The following is a 24,472-nucleotide window of genomic DNA, read 5'->3' on the forward strand; positions in this document are numbered from 1 at the left end:
ACTATAACCCCCACTGGTATAGTCTTCAGGGTCTGTAACAACAGGTAACAACAACATGGGGAGGTTTCTTTTAGATTTTTTTTATTTGATTTTAGGTTTTTTTTTGTGTTTTTTTTAAACTAACCTAGATATTGCTGTTGCTAGCTTCTCATAACACTGCAAAGCTACTTTACAAACGGTGAAAGTCTGATGTGTGGCCCTGGTCTGAAATACTTGCTAACTACAAAAAGAGAAGCAGTTTTGGTGTCTGGCAAAATTATTTTAAAGAGCTGTAATATCTGGAAAGTGTGTCTATCTGTAATCTTACCAACAATACCAATCATTTGTAAATCTACCAGCCCAAAATTTAATCTCACCACGTTACTAATGACTAAGTCTAAGTCTGGCTATTCTGACTTTCTTCTGATGTTATCTGTGGGGGAATGTCATTGGGTAAGGCTTGTTCGCAAAAAAAAAAAAGAATTTAGAAAGCAACTGGAGGCAAGATTGTGCAATCAATTCTTAAGGTCAATAGAAGTCTTTTTGTGGCAAGTGACCCAGGTAAGTGTGGCAAGTGACTTCAAATGTATCGTGTTTATGCATAGGTTAACTTACTGAATGGACATGAATGTGTTAGTTATTTGGCCCCTGTTTTTTCTACTTGTGACTTTATGGTTTCTTGGCCATAAGTCAATTAGGCCTAGTGTTGAGCTCATTTGCATATTTAAAATAGATTTTTCAAAGAAACTTGTAAAACAAAAATGTTACTTTTCATGTATACTTTCACTGTGTAAAGTTTTATTGTGGTAGAAGTAAAGGAAAAAATTAAGCCTATGCGGGTGTATTTTGGGTAGCCTATATTCGATTAGTGTATAGCTCATTTGCATATTCAAATTCATTTTCAAAGAAACTTGTAATACAAAAAATTTGACTCTTCATGGGTACTTTCATTGTGTAAAGTTTCATTTTGATAGGAGTAAAGGAAAAAAATAGCCCCATTGGGGTGTATTGTTGCCTGGCCTTATTGGCACACATCTCGGATGGATGAGAATTTAACATATTTCCTCAACTAGGATTTCTTAGGACTTTTAGTATGTTGTTCTGGACACCTCATAGAAATGATCTAAGCTGCAAAAAATTATTTTACAATTAGTTCTGTTTTTGACTCCTGGACTAAATGTGAAAAGATGCGTATCATCAGTTATCTTACAATAGTCAAATGTATGTTGTGTAAGATATATTTGGTTAAATAATTAATATAGTACTCACATTGAACTGTGATCAAGTAATAGGCTATGTGATTTGATGCATTCTGCAAACTGTGTATAGTATTGAATACAATGCTCAATGCTAAACGTTTTAGAATGAAGAATTTTGCTGACTTGTAGAATTGACTACAAAAACAGCGAACTTTGATGTGCTTGAGCTACATCTAAATATTAATATTTTTGCCCCATTTTTTTCTGGGGTGTTTTTAGCATAAATGGAACAAATCTAGCGGGTCAGGCTGCAGAAAAACGGAAAACAATTTTTTTCGTACATTTAAGGGCCACCCTAATATATATATATGTGTGTATATATATATATATGAAGAGTTCAGATGCAAAAGCCTCTAAGTGCCATCTGAAATTTTCTTCTAGAATGATCATTTTTATCAAGCTCGTATATTTAAGTTCAGTAATTTCACTTAAATGACAATGAAAATTACCTATTAATTGTCATTTAAGTGAAATTACTGAACTTAAATATATGAGCCTGATAAAAATGATCATTCTAGAAGAAAATTTCAGATGGCACTTAGAGGCTTTTGCATCTGAACTCTTCATTCATATATATATATGTGTGTGTGTGTGTGTGTGTGTGTGTGTGTGTGGCTCGATGGTGTTTTAAGCCCTCAATGGCTCCTTAGAGGCAGCTAATCCTACCCTCAACCTTAAACCTATCCATCCCCTCGCTGCCTGGAAGGCGCCATTGGGGGCTTAAAACACCAAACACCGTGTGTGTGTGTGTGTGTGTATATATAAATATAAATGAAATGCAATGCAATGCTTATGAATGTGAAAACTTTAATTTCTGTTTTGATAAAAAAAATAAAAAAAATTTGGTGCATCATTAGTCCCTGATCTTAAACACAGATGTATATGTGTTGTCTTCCAGTGAATGCCACAACTCCTCCGATCGCATCAAAGTTCGTGTTTGGGATGAAGATGATGACATAAAGTCTCGAGTGAAGCAGCGTCTGAAGAGGGAATCTGATGACTTCTTAGGCCAAAGCATCATTGAGGTGCGCACGCTGAGTGGAGAAATGGACGTCTGGTACAACCTGGGTAAGCTAGTGCTGTTTTGTGTGTTGTTGTGTCTGTGATTCTTTTTTTTTTATGTTGAGCTTTAGTGCTCATTCAGGAAATGCTAGTTCAGATCCAGCCTGCATATTGTCCTGGGCCCATATTCATAAAAAATCTTAATGCAAAGAGTAGCTCCTAGTGACAAAATTCAGAAAGCGTCTTAACCCTTAAAGAGGTCTTAAGGTCAAAATTTTTAGGAGTACGGACGAGGACTTTTAAGAGGCTTAAGAGTTTCTTTAGCAGAGGAGAAAATGGCAGAACGATGAAGAGGGAGAGAAATGCTATAGACGCTATAGATTAGATTGTGCAGGGATCATGTTCGTGATAGATCTTATTAGAGACACGCTAACATCTCCGACAATTAGATTTTAATTTCTATTTCCAACAGAAATTAAAGTAATCACTACATTAAGATATTTGGCAACTGGTAAAATGCAACAGTGCAGCAGTGATGATTTGGGTCTGTCACAACCTTCTGTAAGCAGAGTGATCACACAGACAATTACAGCACTTTCAGAACCTCATTGTGTCGCAGTTCATTTCGTTTCCACTGGACATTCCCACCTTGCAGGCTAAAAAAAATTTATGAATATAGCAGGCTTTCCTGGTGCTCACAATGAGGGGGAATGAACCGTTAATAATTTGCGCTATAAGCTCCCACATCTGCTTCTTGCCCCGTGCTGTGACACCTGGCCCGAATTTTCCTTTAAGGATGGCCTTGTGTTCATCCACTAACTGGGCTAACAGTAAACACTGTTCCTCTGTCCAGTCGGGCTTTCTCGTCCTTCTTGTTTGTGATTCCATGTTTGCTATATTAAAACCAACATTCAAACCACCACTTAAATAGACATGCCAGCAATCAGTGTAATTGGAAAGAGTGGAACGATTTTTATCATTCTAAGCCAATCAGATACATTATAGGAAATTAACAGCATGGTAAATGAAATAAAAAAAGTATTTACATACACACACATATATTATATATTATATATTATATATTATATATTATATTTATATAAATTTTTTTATTATCGCTTTTTTTGGACAACCAACCAATCACAGTCTTCAAAAGATTGTGTAATACGTAGCAACAGGGTCAGCCCCGCCTCCTCACTAAGATGAAAGTTTTTGTCTTTTCCTTGCTCTCAGATCGGTCCCGAATCGCTTTTAAGCTAAGACTCATACGTAGAAGTTTTTAAGCTAAATTAGGAGTTTTCTGAGAGGATTCTTAGAAGCTTTAAGAATATGGGCCCTGATCTCTCTGCAATAATGTAAAATTACAGTGAAATAGGTTAAATTTAGCTGGTTGTTTGATTTCTGCTGCATCCAGGACATGCAGGATCTTGACTTAAACCCTTCTGCCTTACACTGCGCAAACGACCGGAAACATTTCAGTTATTTGATTCAGAATGTTTGAATGAAACTATTGTAATGTTGACATGACACTGACTCAACAAAAGTTGGTGTGTGCTGGTGTTTGTTGAGTCAGAGTAAACTAGCCGAAAGAGTAAAGCGTCTCCTCAGATGACACTGTGCTGTCATTGTGGCTTGATGCATCTATTTAATGTGTTTGGTCTTTTGTGGGAAATCTCTCTGTAGTGCTTTGACTTCGCTATAAAAGAAAAAAGGTTATTTTGTTACTAAAATATTAAACCTAAGGCACTTACAGAGCACAAAACATTCACATTGACTTGTAGATTTGTTGGTATTAAAGGAATAGTTCACACAAAAATGTATATTCTGTCGTCATTTACTCACCCTCAAACAACATCTTATTGCATTGTGGCAATTGCTCACGATGATGGAAGGCCGTCATGTGTAGACAACCTCTCTGTCTGTCTCTAAGTGGGATGTGACCCTTTTCCAAGATTTGTGTGTGTACTCCATTACCCACATCTCCCAACCTGACAGCACATCCCTTCTCGCCCAATTACCCCAGTGTGCAGCAGCCCAGAGGCCTCCAGGACGTCCCAACCGTGAAATCCACTGCTCCAAATTCTATGTCCATCTCTCCCTCTTTTTCTCTTCACGTCTCACTATTATTCTGATGAGATCTACCCTTTATTTATTCCCTCATTTCTGCTGTCCTCATTTGTACAGTCTGTTCTAGTGTTCTGATCGTCTTCCTCTAAATCTTCGGCCACCACATCTGTTGTAACAATTATTCTCAATAGTAGTAATTCAGCTTCACGTCCTCTTGTCTGTTTCTCACCCGTATCATCTCTCTCTCTCTCTCTCTCTCTCTCTCTCTCTCTCTCTCTCTCTCTCTCTCTCTCTCTCTCTCTCTCTCTCTCTCTCTCTCTCTCTCTCTCTCTCTCTCTCTCTCTCTCTCTCTCTCTCTCTCTCTCTCTCTCTCTCTCTCTCTCTCTCTCTTTCGGTACAGATATCCTCCTTGATTATTATGTAGCACACTCCAGTTGGAAATTCTCCACTTAGCCGACACATATAAATTATCCCAATAATTTGCCTGTCAGGGGAAATGGTTAGGCAAAGAAGAACCCGGTGTCTCTATTAAAAGACCTTCAAATGATTTTTCTGTTTGGAGAGAGACAAGACACATACCGTATTCACATGAAAATAATAAATATTAAAATTAAAGCTGTAAAAATATTTATTAAAGCTGTGAATAACATTAAAGAATAAAGCAATATTAATAATATATAAAAGAAATATTAAATAAAATGACACATATTATTTATGTATGTATATATTTTAGTAAATATTAGCATATATATATATATATTATATTCTAGAACATCTACAATACATCCTTTTGCCAGTGCAGACAAAAGTGATCAAATATGTGATGTAAACATCAGAGGCGTTGTCATGAAGAGCAACCTGTGTGTTATTTTGTCGGCTGTGCTTGTGAATTAACAATCAAATTTCAAGTGTATGATTCATTGATTCTTGTAATTTAAAATAAGTTGTAAATACATGTTTTCAGCTAAAAATGCATGACAGAAAATACAACAATTTAGTTGTATTAGTTGCATTTACTAAAATTCCGAAACCTCTAAATATAGTAAATATGAATGGCTAACCTATTTATTTTTATATATTATAATTGAGTTTTTATGTGTTGTTACTGTACTATTGAAAACTGAAATTTCAATTAAAAATGCCTTAGCAATCACCACTAATAAAAATAATCATTTGGCAAGGTATTATTGCACGTACACACACACACACACACACACACAAATATATTCAGGTCCTATCTAACCCTGTTGCACTTATTTTTACTGCACTGTTCCCTTGGGTTAAATATCTCTGCATGTACAGTAATTATTCATCCATATCTCTCACCACAGAGAAAAGAACGGACAAGTCTGCTGTTTCTGGTGCCATTCGTCTTCAGATCAGCGTGGAAATTAAGGGAGAAGAGAAAGTGGCCCCCTACCACGTTCAGTACACCTGTCTGCATGAGGTAGAGCAACACCACCAGCTCACAAACACCACAGCATCTGCCTCATGCATTTACATGCACAAATCTGTCATTATCATTCACGGTTGATGATCTACTCAACGACATTTTCATCTCTATTCTTTCTCGTAGAACCTCTTTCATCACATCACAGATGTCCTCGGTCAGGGTGTGGTGAAAATCCCAGAAGCCCGTGGCGATGACGCCTGGAAGGTTTACTTTGACGATGTGCCAGAAGAGATCGTGGATGAGTTTGCAATGCGCTATGGGATTGAATCCATCTACCAAGCCATGACGTATGTATTAGTCCTCCGTCCATACTGTCTTCTATTGTCATCATATTTCTTTCCCCTCATCCACCTATTTTTATTTGCTATATTCATACTAATGTTTAATTTATTTTTTATAAAAAATGAAAACTCTGTCATTTACTCACAGTTCTAAACCTGTATGACTTTGGTTACTCTTTGAAACACTGAATAAAAATCTAGGTAACCAAAACTTAGAAGATCCGAAAAGGTACTAAAGGTGTCGTAAAATGAATCCATATGAAGTAAGCGATTTAATCCAAGTTATGTGAAGAGATACGATCACTTTATATGATGAACAGATTTAAGTTAGGCATTTATTTATAGACATTTCAAATCTAAACTGTGATCGGCACATATACTACATAGCTCATCACATATGGTAAACACATAAGCTCAAATATGATGCGTGATGTTCGAGAACCAATGATGTTTGTTTTAGCGTAAGCTTCCGTGTTTGTAGTTGTGATGTGTTTATATGTGAATAAAGCCTAAATTCAATCTGTTCATCATATAAAGCTATTGTATCTCTAAAATTCATGGATTCTTTCTTTTTACGATGCCTTTATAACCTTTGGATCTAAGTTTTGATCTTCAACCTCGTCATGAGGTTGTGAGCTCTTGCGCACGTTACCAGTCAGTTTGCCTGATAATCGCACAGAAGCAATGATTCACGACTAGTTAAGATGGTATTTGTGTGAAATTTTTAGCGTTTGAGAACTACACCTCAAGTATAATAACTTTGACAATCAGTGAAGGATAAATAAATATAGTCGTCATCTCTGTGGCAGTAGCTGGATCTTGGCTAGCAAGGGCAGTAATGAAATGAACTCCTGAGTGCCGTTCGTGTCTGTGGTTGTTAATGGCTTGAGTATGAGTCAGTGTCGATCAGGCGTCAGGAGTGTGAGGAGATGCTCATTAACTGAGCACATCCCTCAAATAAAGCGCACGCAAACGGCCATATTTCACGCTGAATGGGCAGGACAAGGTCAGTTGGAGCAATGGCAGATCCTTCTACCCAGCCAATCAGCAGTGATTTAACTAGGGGTCTCTCAAACAGACCTTTTTGGAGAGCCATTGCCACTGAGTGAGAGCCAAAAGTGTGGTGGTTGTCTCAGTTCAACATTTCATCTTGATGAATTCATTTCACCCAGCTGACTGTTTAGCACCCTAACCATCATGGAATCTTATAAGCATTGGTTTTGTAGTAGTGTGATTGTCATTCTTTGCACAAAGCTCACTTACTCTCTGCATCTCTCCTGTCTGTGTGTGTACAGGCACTTTGCATGTCTCTCGTCTAAGTATATGTGTCCTGGTGTCCCTGCTGTGATGAGCACCCTGCTGGCCAACATCAACGCCTACTACGCCCACACCACTGCATCCACCAATGTCTCCGCCAGTGACAGATTTTCCGCATCCAACTTTGGGGTACGTTCAACTATCAAACAATATGCGAGCTGTAGAGAACAGACACATATTGTCCATTCTGAAGGTCTGTTCAAGTCCAAGTCTGTCACAAAAACACAGACAAGATTTGACAAAAGCATCTCTAGGGTTGGTATTTATGCATTTATTTAAATTCCTCAGATGCAAAGTAATTAATTCTGGTAGCTTTTTGCAAAGATTAAGTACACTGAAAGGAATTTGGTGTAGGATTTACTTTTTCACTTTGACATTGCTAGTGAATTTCACCAAAAAAAAGACAAATAAACAGCAAATAACACATTGAATTAAACATAACAATTTTAAAATAGAAATACTTAAATAGTATTTTCTTGTACATACTGCAATAAGCTTTGTTTTATTTGCAACTTGCAACTCATTTTTTTTACAGTGCATGTTTATGTTAACTGTCACCAAACTAGAAACACTGGCATCTTGACTCTGTGTGAATAGGGAACATCCTTTGAATAATCAAAAACTGGTCATTTATGCTCTATCAAAGTGTCCACAGAGGATAGGCGAGAAGTAAAGCTTGATGGTAACTGTTCAACTTTTGACCAATCTGTGTTAATGTGAAATAATACTTCTAAATGATGGAGGAAGTAGACAGTTATGGAACAGAAGCAGCAACAACAAAAAAATCGCCATTTCTATTTGGCGTTTGCTTGTTTTACTGCTTTTTGTTGATAGAGTTGAAATCTGATAAAGGTTAATGTGTCAGCACTAAACCATTTAACATTCAGGTCATCAACCTGGAAATTTGAAAGACGAAATTGAAAGACCATTTTGAAAATGGAAGTGTCTATTGTGGCAGTCTTTCTTTATCTTGTATTGACAGACCAGTTAAGTAAAGTACCATGGGACACACAATTCAGAATCACCGTTATGGATTGAACACTTCAGCTAATTGCAAGTTGTAATTATAGCAATATACAGTATACTCTATCGCGTTTGTAAACAACATACCTCTTACACAAAACCCTAAACATACCCAATAGTGCAAATAGAAGCAAACGTGAGATAAAAACACATTTGCTGAAGCAACCATGCCATTTTAGGTTGCTTCAAGTCTTTGAGCTCTTTTCTCATGACTCGTATTTCACGGGAGTCGTGCCTGAGCATCTCAAGTGTAATGATGTATCAGGTGAGATGCATAGCAAGTTAACTACATCAAAAAAGCCAAACATATGCAGCTGTTTATGTGATGCAAACATCAAAATGTATTAGCTTACAAATGGTGCACTCAAGTGTCTTGAGGTCATAACAGTAATCGATAATCTGCCCTTCTGTGAAAAGAAATAAAAGTTGTTTGTGTTTTACTGCCTCTAGTGTTCATGTCAGCTGGAAACTGCATTTAATTGTATGTACTACTGTATATAGGTATGTTTTGCAGAAATGTAGGTAGAGGCAAGTTTTTCCCTATGAGCCTATGCTGAATTATAGTGTCAAGACAACAATGTCAGTTGTTTAATGTTATTCTTAAGTTGCTGATGAAAAATAAGCTTGTTAATGCCATATTGTCATTAGCACTTAGAGGGTTAGTTGACTCCGTCATCATTTACTCAAGCTCATCCTTTCCATCTGTATGACAACAAAGTGGATGTTGATTCATATTATAAATCTCCTAAAAGGACACAAAAGTGCAGTAAAGTATCATAATAGTTGTCCATAAGACTGCGTTATATATGTCAAAATGCCTCAATTCAATATTTCCTGTATGGATGCATGATATATCGGCCACCATATCAGTATCGGCTGTTATGTTTATTTTAATGTTTTAGTTATCGGCCCGATAACAAATTAGGTGAAATGTTGTTCGTTGTTCACCATGATGGTTTTGAATTGCTTGAAATATGATTGAAATCAATTTGAAAAGGAAAAGACAGTTCAGTGCAACGTGCAGCACAAGTCTGTCATATAGGCTACATAAAATTATAATGAAAATGCCACTGTAAAGGAATGTTGTGAATTCTTTCTTCATGACTAAGTTTGCTTGTGCATTCGCAGCCTTTTGTTTTGTGCAATTGTAAGTTTTAATATACAGTACAGGTCAAAAGTTTGGAAACATTACGTTTTTTTATATATTTTTAGTTTTTTTAAGTTTCTAATGCTTATCAAGGCTATTATTGATCAAAAATACAGAAAAAAACAGTAATATTGTGAAATATTATTACAACTTAAAATAATAGTTTTCTATTTGAATATACTTTAAAAAATAATTTATTCCTGTGATGCAAAGCTGAATTTTCAGCATCATTACTCCAGTCTTCAGTGTCACATGTGACATCCAGTCTATCACATGATCCTTTAGAAATCATTCTAATATTCTGATTTATTATGAGTGTTGGAAACAGTTCTGCTGCCTAATATATTTGATGAATAAAAGGTTAAAAAGAACTGCATTTATTCAAAATAAAAGTAGTTAGTTACTATCACTTTGTATCAATTTAACACATCCTTGCTGAATAAAAGTAGTGATTTATTTCAAAAAAGAAAGGAACAAAATTACTGACCCCAAATTACTGACCAGTAGTGTATATTGTTTTTACAAAAGATTTCTATTTTTAAAAAATGTGCTGCTTTGTTTTTATTTTTATTTTTTATTTTTTTACTTTTTATTCATCAAAGTATCCTAAAAAGTATATATATATCTATATAATATATCTATATAATTTATCTCATATAGGATGCATTTGGTTAAGAATTAACATGGTAAAGCGTGTAAAATACAGTTACAGTACGGGAGCCTAGTTTGAATGTCAGGAGTTCTTTTCAAATTAATTTTACACGCTTTACCATGTTAATGTGTTTTATTTATGTTGAAGTGCTTGGGACTTGGCTTTTAATGGTGACATGATTTTTATTTTTGAAATAAAAAATATTTATTGGCTTTAATATATAAAGAATTATTAGTAGCGGCCAAAATTTTCATATGGATGCATCTTACTTTCCTGACAATGTCCTGGATGGCTGAAAATCTTGCTTCATATTTCTCTTCTAACAGAAAGAGAGGTTTGTCAAGCTCTTGGATCAGCTGCACAATTCCCTGCGCATTGACCTCTCAATGTATCGCGTGAGTTTTGGTGACTTACTGGCTTGTTCATTTATAACCTATTTTTAGCACATAAGAGGGTGATTCTCAGTGTTTGTCTCTTCTCTTTCTCAGAACAATTTCCCTGCGAGCAGTAAGGAACGTTTGCAGGACCTCAAATCCACAGTGGACCTCCTGACCAGCATCACCTTCTTCAGAATGAAGGTGAAGAATGACAAGCAAAAAATATTAGAACCAGGTTTTGATTCTCAAGCCTATTTTCCATCAGTGCTTATTTTGTCAGTTATATACTCTACCATCTTACTCTGGACAGGTCCAGGAACTGCAAAGTCCCCCGAGAGCCAGTCAGGTTGTGCGAGACTGTGTCAAAGCCTGCCTCAACTCCACATATGACTACATCTTCAACAACTGTCAAGAGCTGTACAGTCGCCAATATCCTCAAATCGGAGACACGGTTAGACAGTCACTCCTCTACCACCTACCATTTATGCATACTCTCAAGATATAAAGCTGAAGTGTGCTATTTCTCTGCCACTAGCGTCACCAAACAGGGTTGAAAAATAAGTTAACAGATCGCCCAGACTCACACCATTGCTTTAGATCTGTTTTAACCATTTTAAAACGACCACAACGTATACACTTTATACACTTTTCAGGGCAAATCAACAACAAACTACTTGTAGTCACTGCAAACAAAAATGGAATGGAAGAAAGTATTTTAGTATTTTTTAAATACTAATATAGTATTTATTAATTTGTTGAATCAGCTCAGCATATTTTGTTGTTCTTTTGTTTCTTGTCATATATATATATATATATATATATATATATATATATATATATATACAATTATAATTATTTTTTTTGTTAGTATTTCTATTTAGCTTTTAATTTTTATTGAATTTATTTTAGTTTTTGTAGTGTTAGCATTACAATTTCAGTTAGTTTCCAAAGTTTTTAAGTATATAATATATATTTTGTATATATGTGCGTATGTGTTTTTTTTTCAGCTTTATTTAAAAGTGAAAACATTGTTTTAGTGAAAAATAACAACACTGTTTTTAACATTAAAAAGTTAACATTAATGTAATGCAATTCGAAATTTAAATTAACTTTTTATTTTCTACTTTTTAAATGTATTTAACATTTTTAATAATTTAAAATACTAATTAAATTTTGTTTTAATCTCCGTGTTTCGACAAAAGGATTGGGTGTACTTTTCTTGTGTTCGCAAAATTACATGATAATTTTAATTTATATAATAATTATTGTTGTTATTAACATTATTAACAATTATAATAATTAATTAAATAATTATCTTTTACCATGCAAATGATTCATGCATGTTTTTTTTTTCAGCATAAGGACGAGTGCACTGCAGAAGATCAGGGCCCAAGCATCAAGAACTTAGACTTCTGGCCCAAACTCATCACCCTCATTGTGTCCATCACTGAGGAGGACCGTAACTCTTACACCCCTGTCCTAAACCAGTGAGTGTGCACACAAACCTGAATATATACACACCTCATCTAACTCTATTGTCCTGCCATCATGTGACTACAGTATCTGTTCCTGTTTCTCCACAGGTTTCCTCAGGAACTGAACGTTGGGAAGTTGAGTGCAGAGGTCATGTGGAACCAGTTCTCTCAGGATATGAAATACGCCATGGAAGGTCAGTTACAGTTCTGGCCAATGATTTGGCATATCAGAGATACCAACTTCTTTAAACGTCAAACTAAAATCTTGTGTGTCATCCTTTCTTTTTGTTTAGCCACCAAATGTTGTTCATATTCAATAATTCTTGCTCCATAGAACATGAGAAACACCGACTATGTAAGAGCGCAGACTACATGAACCTGCACTTCAAGGTCAAATGGCTGTATAACGAATATGTGAAGGATTTACCAGCCTTCAAGGGAGTTGTACCCGAATACCCCACGTGAGTGAGCTCTTAATCATCTCAACTACCAAACCAAAACACGCAAAAATGTTTTTCAATATTTGTTAACATCAGGGGCCAGATTTACTAAATCGAGCAGATTAGCGTGAAAGTGCAATTCCACAAAAGCGCAGATGGGAGTCTTAAAGTTCTGCGTGTGATGATCTGACGACACGCAAATTAAACAAGAGCAGCGCAAATTAGCATCTGGTTTAAGAAGTGCTTTTTTTGGCCGTTAAATATCGGCGCAAACACCAGTAAATTGACGAGCTCAAACCTTAGTAAATCACCTTGCGTGATTCATTTAAATACTCTCCTCCCATAAATTTTGCATCTGAAAGGGAAACTCCTACAAATGCATATGCAATAAGATCAGCCGCAAAAATAACTGTCTGCGCCTTTTCAGAGCTAATTTTTCACTGCATGTTTAGTTAATCCTGACAGTAGTTTTTTAACGGTTTGTGCTGGCGCAAGCTGTTAGTAAATCTGGCTATATGTCTTTTGTTTTCCAGGTGGTTCCAGCAGTTTGTGCTGCAGTGGCTGGATGAGAACGAGGATGTGTCCATGGAGTTCATGCATGGAGCCCTGGAGAGAGATAAAAAAGATGGAGTAAGATGTTTTTCAGTGCAATTTCCCTCTAATAGCCTGTTATCTTTCACAAATTATCACAGAAGTGTTCCTTGGGCTTTATGGTGCTCTTGAGCCCACAATCCGGTCGTTTTGCCTTTCAAAACTGTTGAAGAGTTCAGAAGTTTTGCCACATGCAAGTTTTTTTCAGAGTAATTTTAGATCTTAGTAATTTTAGTAATTTTAGATTCTACAAAAATGAGTTTCTTCCTGCTTGGATCAGCTCACCCTTGTGTCTGTATAATGGGGGATACATCATTCAAATTGTCCAGTAATCGTTATTTGCCCTGACATTTAGCAATTGCTGAGTGTTAAATTTAGACACAAAACTGAATGGAAATGGCATTTAAATGATGTGCTTCTATCTCCTCTACAGTTCCAGCAGACGTCAGAGCATGCTCTCTTCTCCTGTTCGGTGGTGGACGTCTTCACCCAGCTCAACCAGAGCTTTGAGATCATCAAGAAACTGGAGTGTCCCGACCCCAAAGTCATGGCCCTCTACAGCCGGCGTTTCGCCAAGGTGGACCAGCGTCCCTCCTAATCTGATTACAAATAGATTCATGTCAGAACAAATGTCGACTGTCAGAGCATTATCTCGTTTCTAGAATTATCTGCGATTTCTGAGAGAATGGCCCATTTTTAGCCAAAGGGCATCTTGGTGCGGAGCAGATGAAGAATATCAATGGAGCAAAAACATTTGTCTGAAAGAATGAGATGCTGTTGTAATCAAATGAAACTGCTTAATGCAGGCCTTTCCATTAAGCTTCAGTCAGTCCCCAGACCAAGTCTCTGATAGAAATGTATAGTCCCCTCAAGAATGTTTATGGGACATGTGGAGAGTTTATTGGGCTGATGTCCAGCAGTTTTATGGGAGCAGGCACAGAGCACCGCGTGCTGAGATGGCCCCAGAGAGCTTCTACTAGATTTCCTGAAATGCTTTTTCATTTGTTTGGTTGGTAATGCTATTACCAAGACATTTTGACTTTTGAAAAACGTTAAGCTCGGTTCTTATTCCTTTGTCTTCACAGACCATTGACAAAGTCCTCCTGCAGTACAGTGCCATTTTGAAGAAGAGCTTCCCGTCCTATTGTGATAAGGAGAAGATTGTAAGTTGTTCTCTTGGTAGTTGACATTGACATTTCTGTTAGTTTGCTGTCTTTTCTAATACATCTCTCTCTCTCTCCGCTCTTTCATTTGTAAAGTATTCATCATTTGGATTATTTTTGATTTATTTTTTTAAGAAATATCTATTTATTTATAAATATTTATTTAAATAAATGTATGTATCTTATTATATAATAAAAATGAAAATAAATATAATAAATACATACAACTTATACTTAAATGTAACTAATATAATATAAATATATGGAATCAAATATATAATATTACATTATATCAGTAATTTTAATACCTATGCATATTTTAGGTTAAATAAAACATTTTATATTATTTATTAATATATCTTATAAATGCGAAATCTAAAATATGCACAAGTATTAAATTTACTAATAGAATGTAACTAATAGAATATAAATATATGGAATAAAATATATAAAGTATAATATCATATTAGTTTTAGGTTAAATAAAATAGTTATTTACATCCATGTTGATATTAAAATATTTAGCCTGCCTCTGTTTGCTTGCATTTCAAGCATATTTTGAGTACAGGCAAAATTGATATGCCTTTTTCTTCTTCTAATAAATCTCTCTGTGTCTCTCTGTTTGTCCTCAGCCATGCGTCCTGATGAATAATGTCCAGCAGTTGCGTGTCCAGCTTGAGAAGATGTTTGAATCTATGGGTGCCAAACAGGTAGGAGAGCAGCAGAGAAAGGTGACCTTTCCTAAGCACAGGAGTCATTTGTCTGGGACATCAGAGGACATCAGGGGCCTGTATTCCCTCTCTGCATATTAAGAGAAATCTTTCCCATGTGTATCCGGATGGGCTTGATGCAGCGTTGTCGTCTTGTCATTTTATAAAATTAACGTTTCACTTGCAGGTTCCTTTAGGAATGATTTAAACATCAAAGTGTTTCACAGCTGTTAATTTTTTTCTTTGATAGTATCATTATACTTAGCTCGTATTGCATTCATTACGGTTTTGGCTGATGTTAAAGCAGCATTTGTGTCTTTCCTCATCAGATTGCCTCAGAGGAAGCCAGGGTATGACTAGAGCGCTCTAGAATTAGTAGAGTAGTGTTAGTTTTAGCTGTTGTGAATGAGTGTCAATCTGACGGTTTGAATTTTCTCATAGTCAACATGACAGCAGACTAGCATGTGATTTAACATATTTTTTTTTTAATAAAGTTGGATTCAATAGTGGACCCTGGGGATGAGGAGGAGGAGGTGGGTACACAGAAATGTTGTGTCCCAAAATACACACATCTGTATGTGTGTTCCTAAAGGCATTTCACTTTTTTTCGTCTGTCATTAATCAGGTTATTGAGGACAATGTGGAAGATGGCAAGGTGGGTACAAGTAGGCTAGTACCTATTGTGCCAGACATTAATAAATAATTTCAGTCCTGGCCATACTCGATTCTAGTGTAACCATTTACATAGAATTAATATTAGAAAAGAGTAGTTTTGAATGTAGAGTAGTTGCTTGTGTTGATTATGGAATGTGTGCTTGATTAGAACCCTGATGTCTTGAATCCTGTTGGATCAGATGGCTTAGAATTCGTTTGGTTGTATTCATTTGGGGTGGATGAGAGATTGAGGTTAGCGCGTGTGTGTGTGTGTATGTAGTCCTAGTAAATCCTATTTTATGGGAACCAAATGTCCACAAAAAGATAGTAATACCAGTAATTTTCTACCTTGTGTGTTTTGTTTTGTTTTGGTCCCCATGAGTAAAACCGCTTATAAATCATATGTTGAATGTTGTTTTTCGAAAATGTAAAAATGCAGAATGTTTTCTGTGGTGGATTGGTTTGGTGTTAGGGGGCAGAATGTAGTCATTATGTCTATGGAGAGTCCCCATAAATCATGGAAACCCATGTGTGTGTGTTGTGGCATTAGTTGGAGCCTGTCTCAGGCTGATTAGTTAAGGATTAGTGAAGTCTTGCTTGTGTTTCTGTGCATGAGACAGTGACATCCAGCTCTCCACATTGCTGATCTGTTTATTTTCTTTTTGCTTTTTATAGGTTTGTTAGATTCGTTGAACGGCAGCATTTAGAAATCCCAGTCAGTTTCAGATTGTTGTCATTGACTAAGTGTAAATTTGTTTGATGGCTCCCCTTTTCTTCGTAAATTATTATTATTATTATTATTTTTATTTTAAAAGGACAATTTAGTGTCTATCATTTGTTGTTTTCAAAAACTGTGAATAATTCTGTATATGCATTTGTTTTTCAGTTAAAATCTATACATCCTTAGGGTTAGGGTAAGGTAAAAAAGTTTTACTAAAAAAGTAAAATAAAATAAAGTAAAATTCCATAAGAGAAATGGCATAATTTTTTTTTTGTTTTTTTTTTCAGAGAATATGTCTTGAAGTTAATTAATAATATAAGATTTATTAAAGTATATAAAGTTGATTTGTATTGTCAAATTGTTTTTAAATATAAATATCACTAGGTTTTGTCAGAATTGTGCAAAAAAAAAAAAAAAAATTTTTTGCCAGTGAGGTAAAAAAAATTAAAACTCCTATTTAATTTTCTCATAGATTTTCTGAAACATGTTTTAATATATTATGCAATTTTACTTCTGAAGTATATTTATTAGGTTTTTATAATGTGTAACTGAAAAACAAGTAAAAAATATATATTTATTTATTTATTTATTTATTATGGTAAGATGTTTGTGTTCTTGGCAGTTCTTTATTGCTTAATAATTCTGCTCTAGATATATATTATTTACTTCGCAATAGAAAAACAGCGGCCCTTTCTTTCTTTCTTTCTTTCTTTCTTTCTTTCTTTCTTTCTTTCTTTCTTTCTTTCTTTCTTTCTTTCTCTCTTTCTTTCTTTCTTTCTTTCTTTCTCTCTCATGTGATATCAGAGCTTATAAGGTGGTTCTGAAGGAAGCTTGACCCATTTCCATCTCAGACCCATACTTTTTTTTTCCAGAAAAAGTGTATCTCAGAAATCAAATGCATCTCAGGTTTCCTCTGCAGTGACATCTGCTGGCCAGATTTCTCCACAGCTCTTTGCTTAGGAAGGTGGTACATTACAAGAAGTTCGTATTTGTATGGGCGTCACACATTAGCTTCAGTACTTCAGTTCTGACTGTATGATCTGGCTTCTGTCCCCAGCTGGAAGAGAGTGAGGATGAGGAGGACGAGTTACAGGAGGTTTGTTATTGGATCATGCGTGCTGGATTCATGGTTGTTTCATCCGTTATTGTCCATTTAATCCAGCAATCTCCCAAACGCCCCGTTCCAGCCCACAGACACGCTGCTGTTCCAGTGCCGGCAGTCTGCCGTGTCTGAACTGTGTGTGAACTCCCATCCGAGCCTCAGCCCCTCCCCTCCCCCCGTGAAGCCTTTAACAGTGGCTCACTGTGACCTTCATTTGTGGCTGTGTCCTGTAGGGGAATTTATTACATTCTCTTCATACCCTCCACCAAAGATCAACTCAAACCCTCAATCTGATTTTACAGACTAAATTTCAAATGAAAAAAAAGAATAAATAATAGCAGGCTTTATATAACAGCTTTTATGTAATGTACACTGCTGTTCAAAAGTTTGGGGTCAGTACGAATATCTTTTTCGAAACCAATTAATACTTGTATTCAGCAAGGATGCATTAAATTGATCAAAATTACAATTAAAGACATTTTATAACATTACAAAAACATTTCTATTTCAAATAAATGCTGTTTTTGTGAACTTTCTATTCAAAAGAATCCTTTTAAAAAAATGATTATGGTTTCCACAAAAATATTAAGCCGCACAACTGTTTTCATCATTGATAATAAGAAATGTTTCTTGAGCGTCAAATCATCACATTAGAATGATTTCTGAAGGATCATGGGACAATGAAGACTGGAGTAATGATGCTGAAAATTCTTTAAATTCTGATAATTCATCACAGGAATAAATTACATTTGAACATATATTAAAATAGAAAAGTTATTTAAAAAAAATTCACTTTTTTTTTTACTGTATTTTTGATCAAATAAATGCATACTTGCATAAGAGACTTCTTTCAAAAATATAAAAAAAATATTTTTAACAGTAGTTTATCATTTCAATTTATATATTTTGTATAATACACGTATTATACCACTTCTTTATGTATTTAATGTTAAAAATGTATTAATTTCATAACTGTTCAAAAATTGCACACCTCATATAAAAACCTGAGGTGGACTAAATAATTTGTTGAAAAAACTAAAATTTGAGTCTCTTATTTTTCCCCCTATTTACTCTGTTTTCATATTGAGCCTAATGGAATATCATATATTATATTCATTCTTTTAACCATCACCCTAGTGTTGCTCCCTAAACGGCACAGTAATTGTTTTACTGTATCTCTATATAAGAGGTGGACAATTAAAGACAATTTTTTTTTTCTTAACCTTGCCCATAGATGGAGATCTCAGAGGACAAGGTGTGTATTGAGTCCCTTGAGTCACTTCTTAGAATGTGATTTTGTCCCTGGTTTTTATATTTTGTATATTACACATTCAAAAATGAATCCTGATTTGCACTTGGTACTTAATTCTACAACATTTCTTTATATCTATGAAAAGCCTGAGAAAGCTGACAGGAAGCAGAAGGTGAGGCACAGACTTGCTCATTTAAGCAATCCTTTTAATAGATCCAGATTTTGTCTCAGCCTTCCTATTGGTCCAGAAATCAAGCAAAATAACCTTTAATTTTGTTGAAAGAATGAGAGTTAGTGCATTAGCATGACCAAGTGTTGAACATTTCGGGATTGGTTGATTGTGCTAGAGCAACAGCATTTTGGGCCAATAGGACTATCGTATGCAAATTCCCCTGACTTTGATTGCCCATGATTGGGCGAACATGAGTTCAGCGGTATAGAGCGCTGCAGTGATGACGTATTTTTAGGCCAATCCCAGAAGTTCGCATCACCCTGGTTCCCTCGACAAAAACCCATAGGATTTTTCCATTGGCTTTTGGATTATTGCAGGTAATAAGCTCTGTGGCAAAACAAAAGTTTATGATTCTTATACATTTTGTTCACCATGACTATCTTCACAATTAAACAAACCTTTTATGAATTTAGATGCCTAAATACATTCGCCAGAAGTAAAAACTAAACCTAGGCAATTAACGAATTAAACTACGGTCTCATGACTTCAACATAACCATCACTAAGCTCCCGACAACTAACCCTGAAAGTATGTGTTAAAATAGTTTGTAAGGGTGCAATTATAAACACAATGTGTGTGTAAAAGCGGAATTCGGCATGATGATGTGTAATGTTCCCGACAACCTCTGTAGTCCCATTTAGACACTTGTTGGCAACCGCCTTTTACAAGTAAAGTAAAACCTAATAATAACATATCACTGATCATTACTGATGTATTTTATGTCATAGAATAAAATGTATAAAAAAACAAAAAAAAACACCTTGAGCTTGTTCACCACAGACTTTATTTCAGGCATTTAACCAAAAACCTGTTCAAAAATACCCATTGACTTCAGGACAATGGAACCAGAAGTGCTGAACTGCGAACTCACACATTTCTTGGTTTTGGCCTACAAAAATATGTTGTCCCCTGAAGCACTGTATTGCATCTGCAGTACATACTACATGCTATAGTCATTACATACTAATAGTATTCTATTAGTAATAGTAATAGTATCTAGTTCACCAGAAAGATTTAACCCATCAGCCCTCCATCCTTTTCAATTCAGCTGATTAGTCTAGTTAATTTATGGGGTTATGACATAATTGTTCAAAATGAATGAGAGTTAAATGTGTTCCTTTACTTTGCTCTTTCTGAAGGTGGTGTACAGCAGTAAACAGGTGGGTTACGCAGCCTGTGCTGTGTTTGTGTGTGTGTTTGAGAGCTCATATATACAATGGAGGACTCCAGTTCTGTCTTTCTTCATTTCCCCTCTCCTCTCACTGGGACTGTGTGAATTTTCACAGGCTATTCTTGCCCCATCACCGTAAACCATGTTATTTTTCACCCCCTCTGAACTGCCATACCATCAGTGAAGCATTGGGGTTATGAGAATGGTGTTTGTGCACCGGGTGAAGTGATGTGACGCTGGAGAGTCACAGAACTAATCTGAGCTGTGTGTGTGTGTCTGCAGCTGGACACCGAGGCCAGTGACATCCTGAATGATCTACAGGTCAAGCTGAACAATGTCCTGGACGAGCTGAGCAGCACATTTGGAAACACGTCAGTGTTTATATATCATATACACATGGGTGAATCACATGAAAAAAGACATAGTGCAACCCAAAAATGTTCACCCAAAAAATGAAAATTCTGTCATTAATTGCTCACCCTCATGTTGTTCCAAACCTGTAAGATTTTCGTTCATCTTCGTAACACAAATGAAGATATTTTTGATGAAATCTGAGTGATTACTGTCCCTCCATTGACAGCTACGCAACTACCACTTTGATGCCTCAAAAAGTTCCTAAAGAGATCATAAAACTAATCCATATGAATGGAGCGGTTTAGTCCAAATTGTCTGAAGAGACTCAATCGCTTTATATGATGAACAGCTTGAATTTAGGCTTTTATTCACATATAAACATTCAGAATCAGAACCAATGAGGTTCATTCTCGTGTTACGCATCACGTTTGAGCTTCAGCAAGAACCAATGAGGTTCATTCTCGTGTTACGCATCACGTTTGAGCTTCAGCAAGAACCAATGAGGTTCATTCTCGTGTTACGCATCACGTTTGAGCTTCAGCAAGAACCAATGAGGTTAATTCTCGTGTTACTCATCACGTTTGAGCTTCAGCAAGAACCAATGAGGTTCATTCTCGTGTTACGCATCACGTTTGAGCTTCAGCAAGAACCAATGAGGTTAATTCACGTTACGCATCACGTTTGAGCTTCAGCAAGAACCAATGAGGTTAATTCTCGTGTTACGCATCACGTTTGAGCTTCAGCAAGAACCAATGAGGTTAATTCACGTTACGCATCACGTTTGAGCATCAGCAAGAACCAATGAGGTTAATTCGCGTTACGCATCACGTTTGAGCTTCAGCAAGAACCAATGAGGTTAATTCACGTTACGCAGCACGTTTGAGCTTCAGCAAGAACCAATGAGTTTCATTCTCGTGTTACGCAGCACGTTTGAGCATCAGCAAGAACCAATGAGGTTCATTCTCGTGTTACGCATCACGTTTGAGCTTCAGCAAGAACCAATGAGGTTCATTCTCGTGTTACGCAGCACGTTTGAGCATCAGCAAGAACCAATGAGGTTAATTCGCGTTACGCATCACGTTTGAGCTTCAGCAAGAACCAATGAGGTTCATTCTCGTGTTACGCATCACGTTTGAGCTTCAGCAAGAACCATTGAGGTTAATTCTCGTGTTACGCATCACATTTGAGCTTCAGCAAGAACCAATGAGGTTCATTCTCGTGTTACGCATCACATTTGAGCTTCAGCAAGAACCAATGAGGTTCATTCTCGTGTTACGCATCACATTTGAGCTTCAGCAAGAACCAATGAGGTTAATTCTCGTGTTATGCAGCACATTTGAGCTTCAGCAAGAACCAATGAGGTTCATTCTCGTGTTACGCATCACGTTTGAGCTTCAGCAAGAACCAATGAGGTTAATTCTCGTGTTATGCAGCACATTTGAGCTTCAGCAAGAACCAATGAGGTTAATTCTCGTGTTACGCAGCACATTTGAGCTTCAGCAAGAACCAATGAGGTTAATTCTCGTGTTACGCATCACATTTGAGCTTCAGCAAGAACCAATGAGGTTCATTCTCGTGTTACGCATCACGTTTGAGCTTCAGCAAGAACCAATGAGGTTCATTCTCGTGTTACGCAGCACATTTGAGCTTCAGCAAGAACCAATGAGGTTAATTCTCGTGTTATGCAGCACATTTGAGCTTCAGCAAGAACCAATGAGGTTCATTCTCGTGTTACGCATCACGTTTGAGCTTCAGCAAGAACCAATGAGGTTAATTCTCGTGTTATGCAGCACATTTGAGCTTCAGCAAGAACCAATGAGATTCATTCTCGTGTTACGCAGCACGTTTGAGCTTCAGCAAGAACCAATGAGATTCATTCTCGTGTTACGCATCACGTTTGAGCTTCTGCAATGAACGAAAGTCTTACGGGTGTGGAACGATATGAGAGTGAGTAATTAGACAGAATTTTCATTTTTGAGTGAACTATCCCTTTATATTCAGCATAAATTAAAGGCAGCACATGAAATACTGCCAAAATGTATAAATGCTGCATAGTTTAAATATTTCACAATTGCACTATATTAATTATAATTCGTAGAAAAGTGTGCTTGATGAAATTATTGTATCTCGTATATCTCATTAATGTGATACAGTATTTTTTATTTTATTTTATTTTTTACACAAAAAAAACTGGTTTACTTTATTTTGTGTCCTTGTTACAGTGTAATTATACAAATAAGTACTGAGTAATATTAAGAAACAATTCTAGGTTTAAGAATAGGAATAGGGTTCATTTTAGGGTTAGTTGCACGTAACTATGCATATTTTAATGTTATTACAATAGTAAGTACATGTAACATGTAACAAGGACACTGTAAACTAAAGTGTTACCAAAAACTGTAATACAATGGAATTGGTTTGTTAAAATAAGCATAAACAAAATGTAGTACAACAAATACCATGATATAAAATATAGAAATTAATAATAACTATTATTAGAAATAAATTATATTTATTTATCATTATAATTTTTATAGCTTCACTCTTTGTTGAGTAAAGATTAAAAAGTCCTTAATTGATTTAAATGAAAAAGAAGACTTTTGCACTTACTGCAGTCCAGCACGTTTCTTCTTCATGCTAAACTCTGATGTTCCTCTGTAGTTTCCAGAGCCGTATTGATGACTGCATGCGTCAGATGTCCAGTCTGCTGTACCAGATCAAAGGTCCCGTCAGCGCCAACAGCCGTAACCAGGTGGAGGCCGACTCTGATAACATGCTGCGGCCACTGATGGACTTCCTGGATGCAAAGTGAGTGAAAAACCCCTCACCTGTATAGAAACTACCATTCGTGTACCTGAAACCTGCTCTGATCTGTGTGTATTTGTGAGCAGTTTGATGCTGTTTGCCTCGGTGTGTGAGAAAACTGTGCTGAAGAGAGTGCTGAAGGAGCTTTGGAGGATCGTGATGAACAGTCTTGAGAAGACCATCATCCTTCCTCAGGGCAATGACACCTTTGTAAGACCTGCAAGAGATTCTCACACTTTTTCCAGACAAAGCTGTCTAAACCAAGTGATTTGTTTAGTTTGCCAAAAAATGTTAGATGGACCCTAAATGCTTAATTTTAAGAGCCAGTGGCTCTGTAGCAATTATTTTAGACTGAAACCTTTTAAATGCTTCCTGTAAGAAATACATCGTCTTGAAAAGTAAAATGTTAACATGCAAAATCCCTGTTTTACATGTAAAGATTTCCCCAAACACAATGCTGTAACACTTTTATCTCTTTCTGGCAGGGAATGATATTTTCAGCGGCTAAAGAACTGGGTCAGCTCTCCAAACTCAAGGTACCGCTTTAGGCTTGTTTAATCCGGACTGTGATCTCTTTAAACCAGCTCAGAGTTCAGCAAGAGAATATAGATGAAGAGTCTCAATTTAAATCCCATCTACATGTTTCTGTATCCTGATCAGGGCTCGAAAACAAACAAATTTTTGACAGGAAAAACAAAAACAAGTTCAGGTTTAATCCTCCTGAACAGTGACGCTTATTTGAAATGACCATTAACTGGTTAATAATGTTATCTTAGCATTCTGTTTAATATTTTAATTTGGCAGTCAACCAAACATGAATTCAAATAGTACGACCTATGCAAATGTGACAGTGTGACATCCAACATGAGTGAAATACCCGCGCTCAGTTGTCAAGTCATCATAGGCAAGTCGCTGACATAAGCTTTTGGATCTCAGGAGTTTTTCCAAGGAAATGTCACAAATAAGTGAAAATGAATGGCAGGTAATATCCAGCATGGTGTGTGTTTTTAAGCCAGTGAAAATTTGAGGTTAGTGTAGGATCGCTACTATTCAGGAAATAAATAAAAAATTAAACACCATGTTGTCAGAGTTAGTATTGCCGCTTTATTTGTGGTCAGACACTTGCATGTGTTATTATATTATTAGTATTTTACTACAATCAAGCTCAAATGGAGTTACAGTGTTTTTCACCAGTGAATGTCGGAGATTTGTGTTTTGTCAGTCATTAGAACGTCCGTATCTGAGG

The 24,472-nt window shown here is 36.1% G+C and overlaps 1 protein-coding gene across 2 annotated transcripts in view; it reads left to right on the forward strand.

The window, feature by feature from the left end:
- unc13bb (unc-13 homolog Bb (C. elegans)) overlaps positions 1-24,472 on the forward strand; it is a 101,075-nt gene that overhangs the window by 68,658 nt on the left and 7,945 nt on the right. Inside the window, exons 17-41 of one of the 2 annotated variants that reach the window (XM_084104137.1) lie at positions 2,137-2,306; positions 5,639-5,754; positions 5,884-6,047; positions 7,337-7,487; positions 10,507-10,575; positions 10,669-10,758; positions 10,868-11,008; positions 11,914-12,044; positions 12,141-12,226; positions 12,367-12,493; positions 13,006-13,102; positions 13,497-13,640; positions 14,149-14,226; positions 14,858-14,935; positions 15,265-15,285; positions 15,430-15,468; positions 15,561-15,590; positions 17,368-17,406; positions 18,647-18,667; positions 18,810-18,836; positions 20,036-20,056; positions 20,350-20,438; positions 23,083-23,229; positions 23,313-23,436; positions 23,712-23,762. In XM_084104137.1, coding sequence (XP_083960263.1) covers positions 2,137-2,306; positions 5,639-5,754; positions 5,884-6,047; positions 7,337-7,487; positions 10,507-10,575; positions 10,669-10,758; positions 10,868-11,008; positions 11,914-12,044; positions 12,141-12,226; positions 12,367-12,493; positions 13,006-13,102; positions 13,497-13,640; positions 14,149-14,226; positions 14,858-14,935; positions 15,265-15,285; positions 15,430-15,468; positions 15,561-15,590; positions 17,368-17,406; positions 18,647-18,667; positions 18,810-18,836; positions 20,036-20,056; positions 20,350-20,438; positions 23,083-23,229; positions 23,313-23,436; positions 23,712-23,762 — 2,251 coding nt within the window. The remainder of the gene's footprint in view (positions 1-2,136; positions 2,307-5,638; positions 5,755-5,883; positions 6,048-7,336; positions 7,488-10,506; positions 10,576-10,668; positions 10,759-10,867; positions 11,009-11,913; positions 12,045-12,140; positions 12,227-12,366; positions 12,494-13,005; positions 13,103-13,496; positions 13,641-14,148; positions 14,227-14,857; positions 14,936-15,264; positions 15,286-15,429; positions 15,469-15,560; positions 15,591-17,367; positions 17,407-18,646; positions 18,668-18,809; positions 18,837-20,035; positions 20,057-20,349; positions 20,439-23,082; positions 23,230-23,312; positions 23,437-23,711; positions 23,763-24,472) is intronic. The other variant, XM_084104138.1, reaches the window with a different exon arrangement.

Source organism: Abramis brama (genome assembly GCF_963993115.1).
Source record: "Abramis brama genome assembly, chromosome: 25".
Taxonomy (NCBI): domain Eukaryota; kingdom Metazoa; phylum Chordata; class Actinopteri; order Cypriniformes; family Leuciscidae; genus Abramis; species Abramis brama.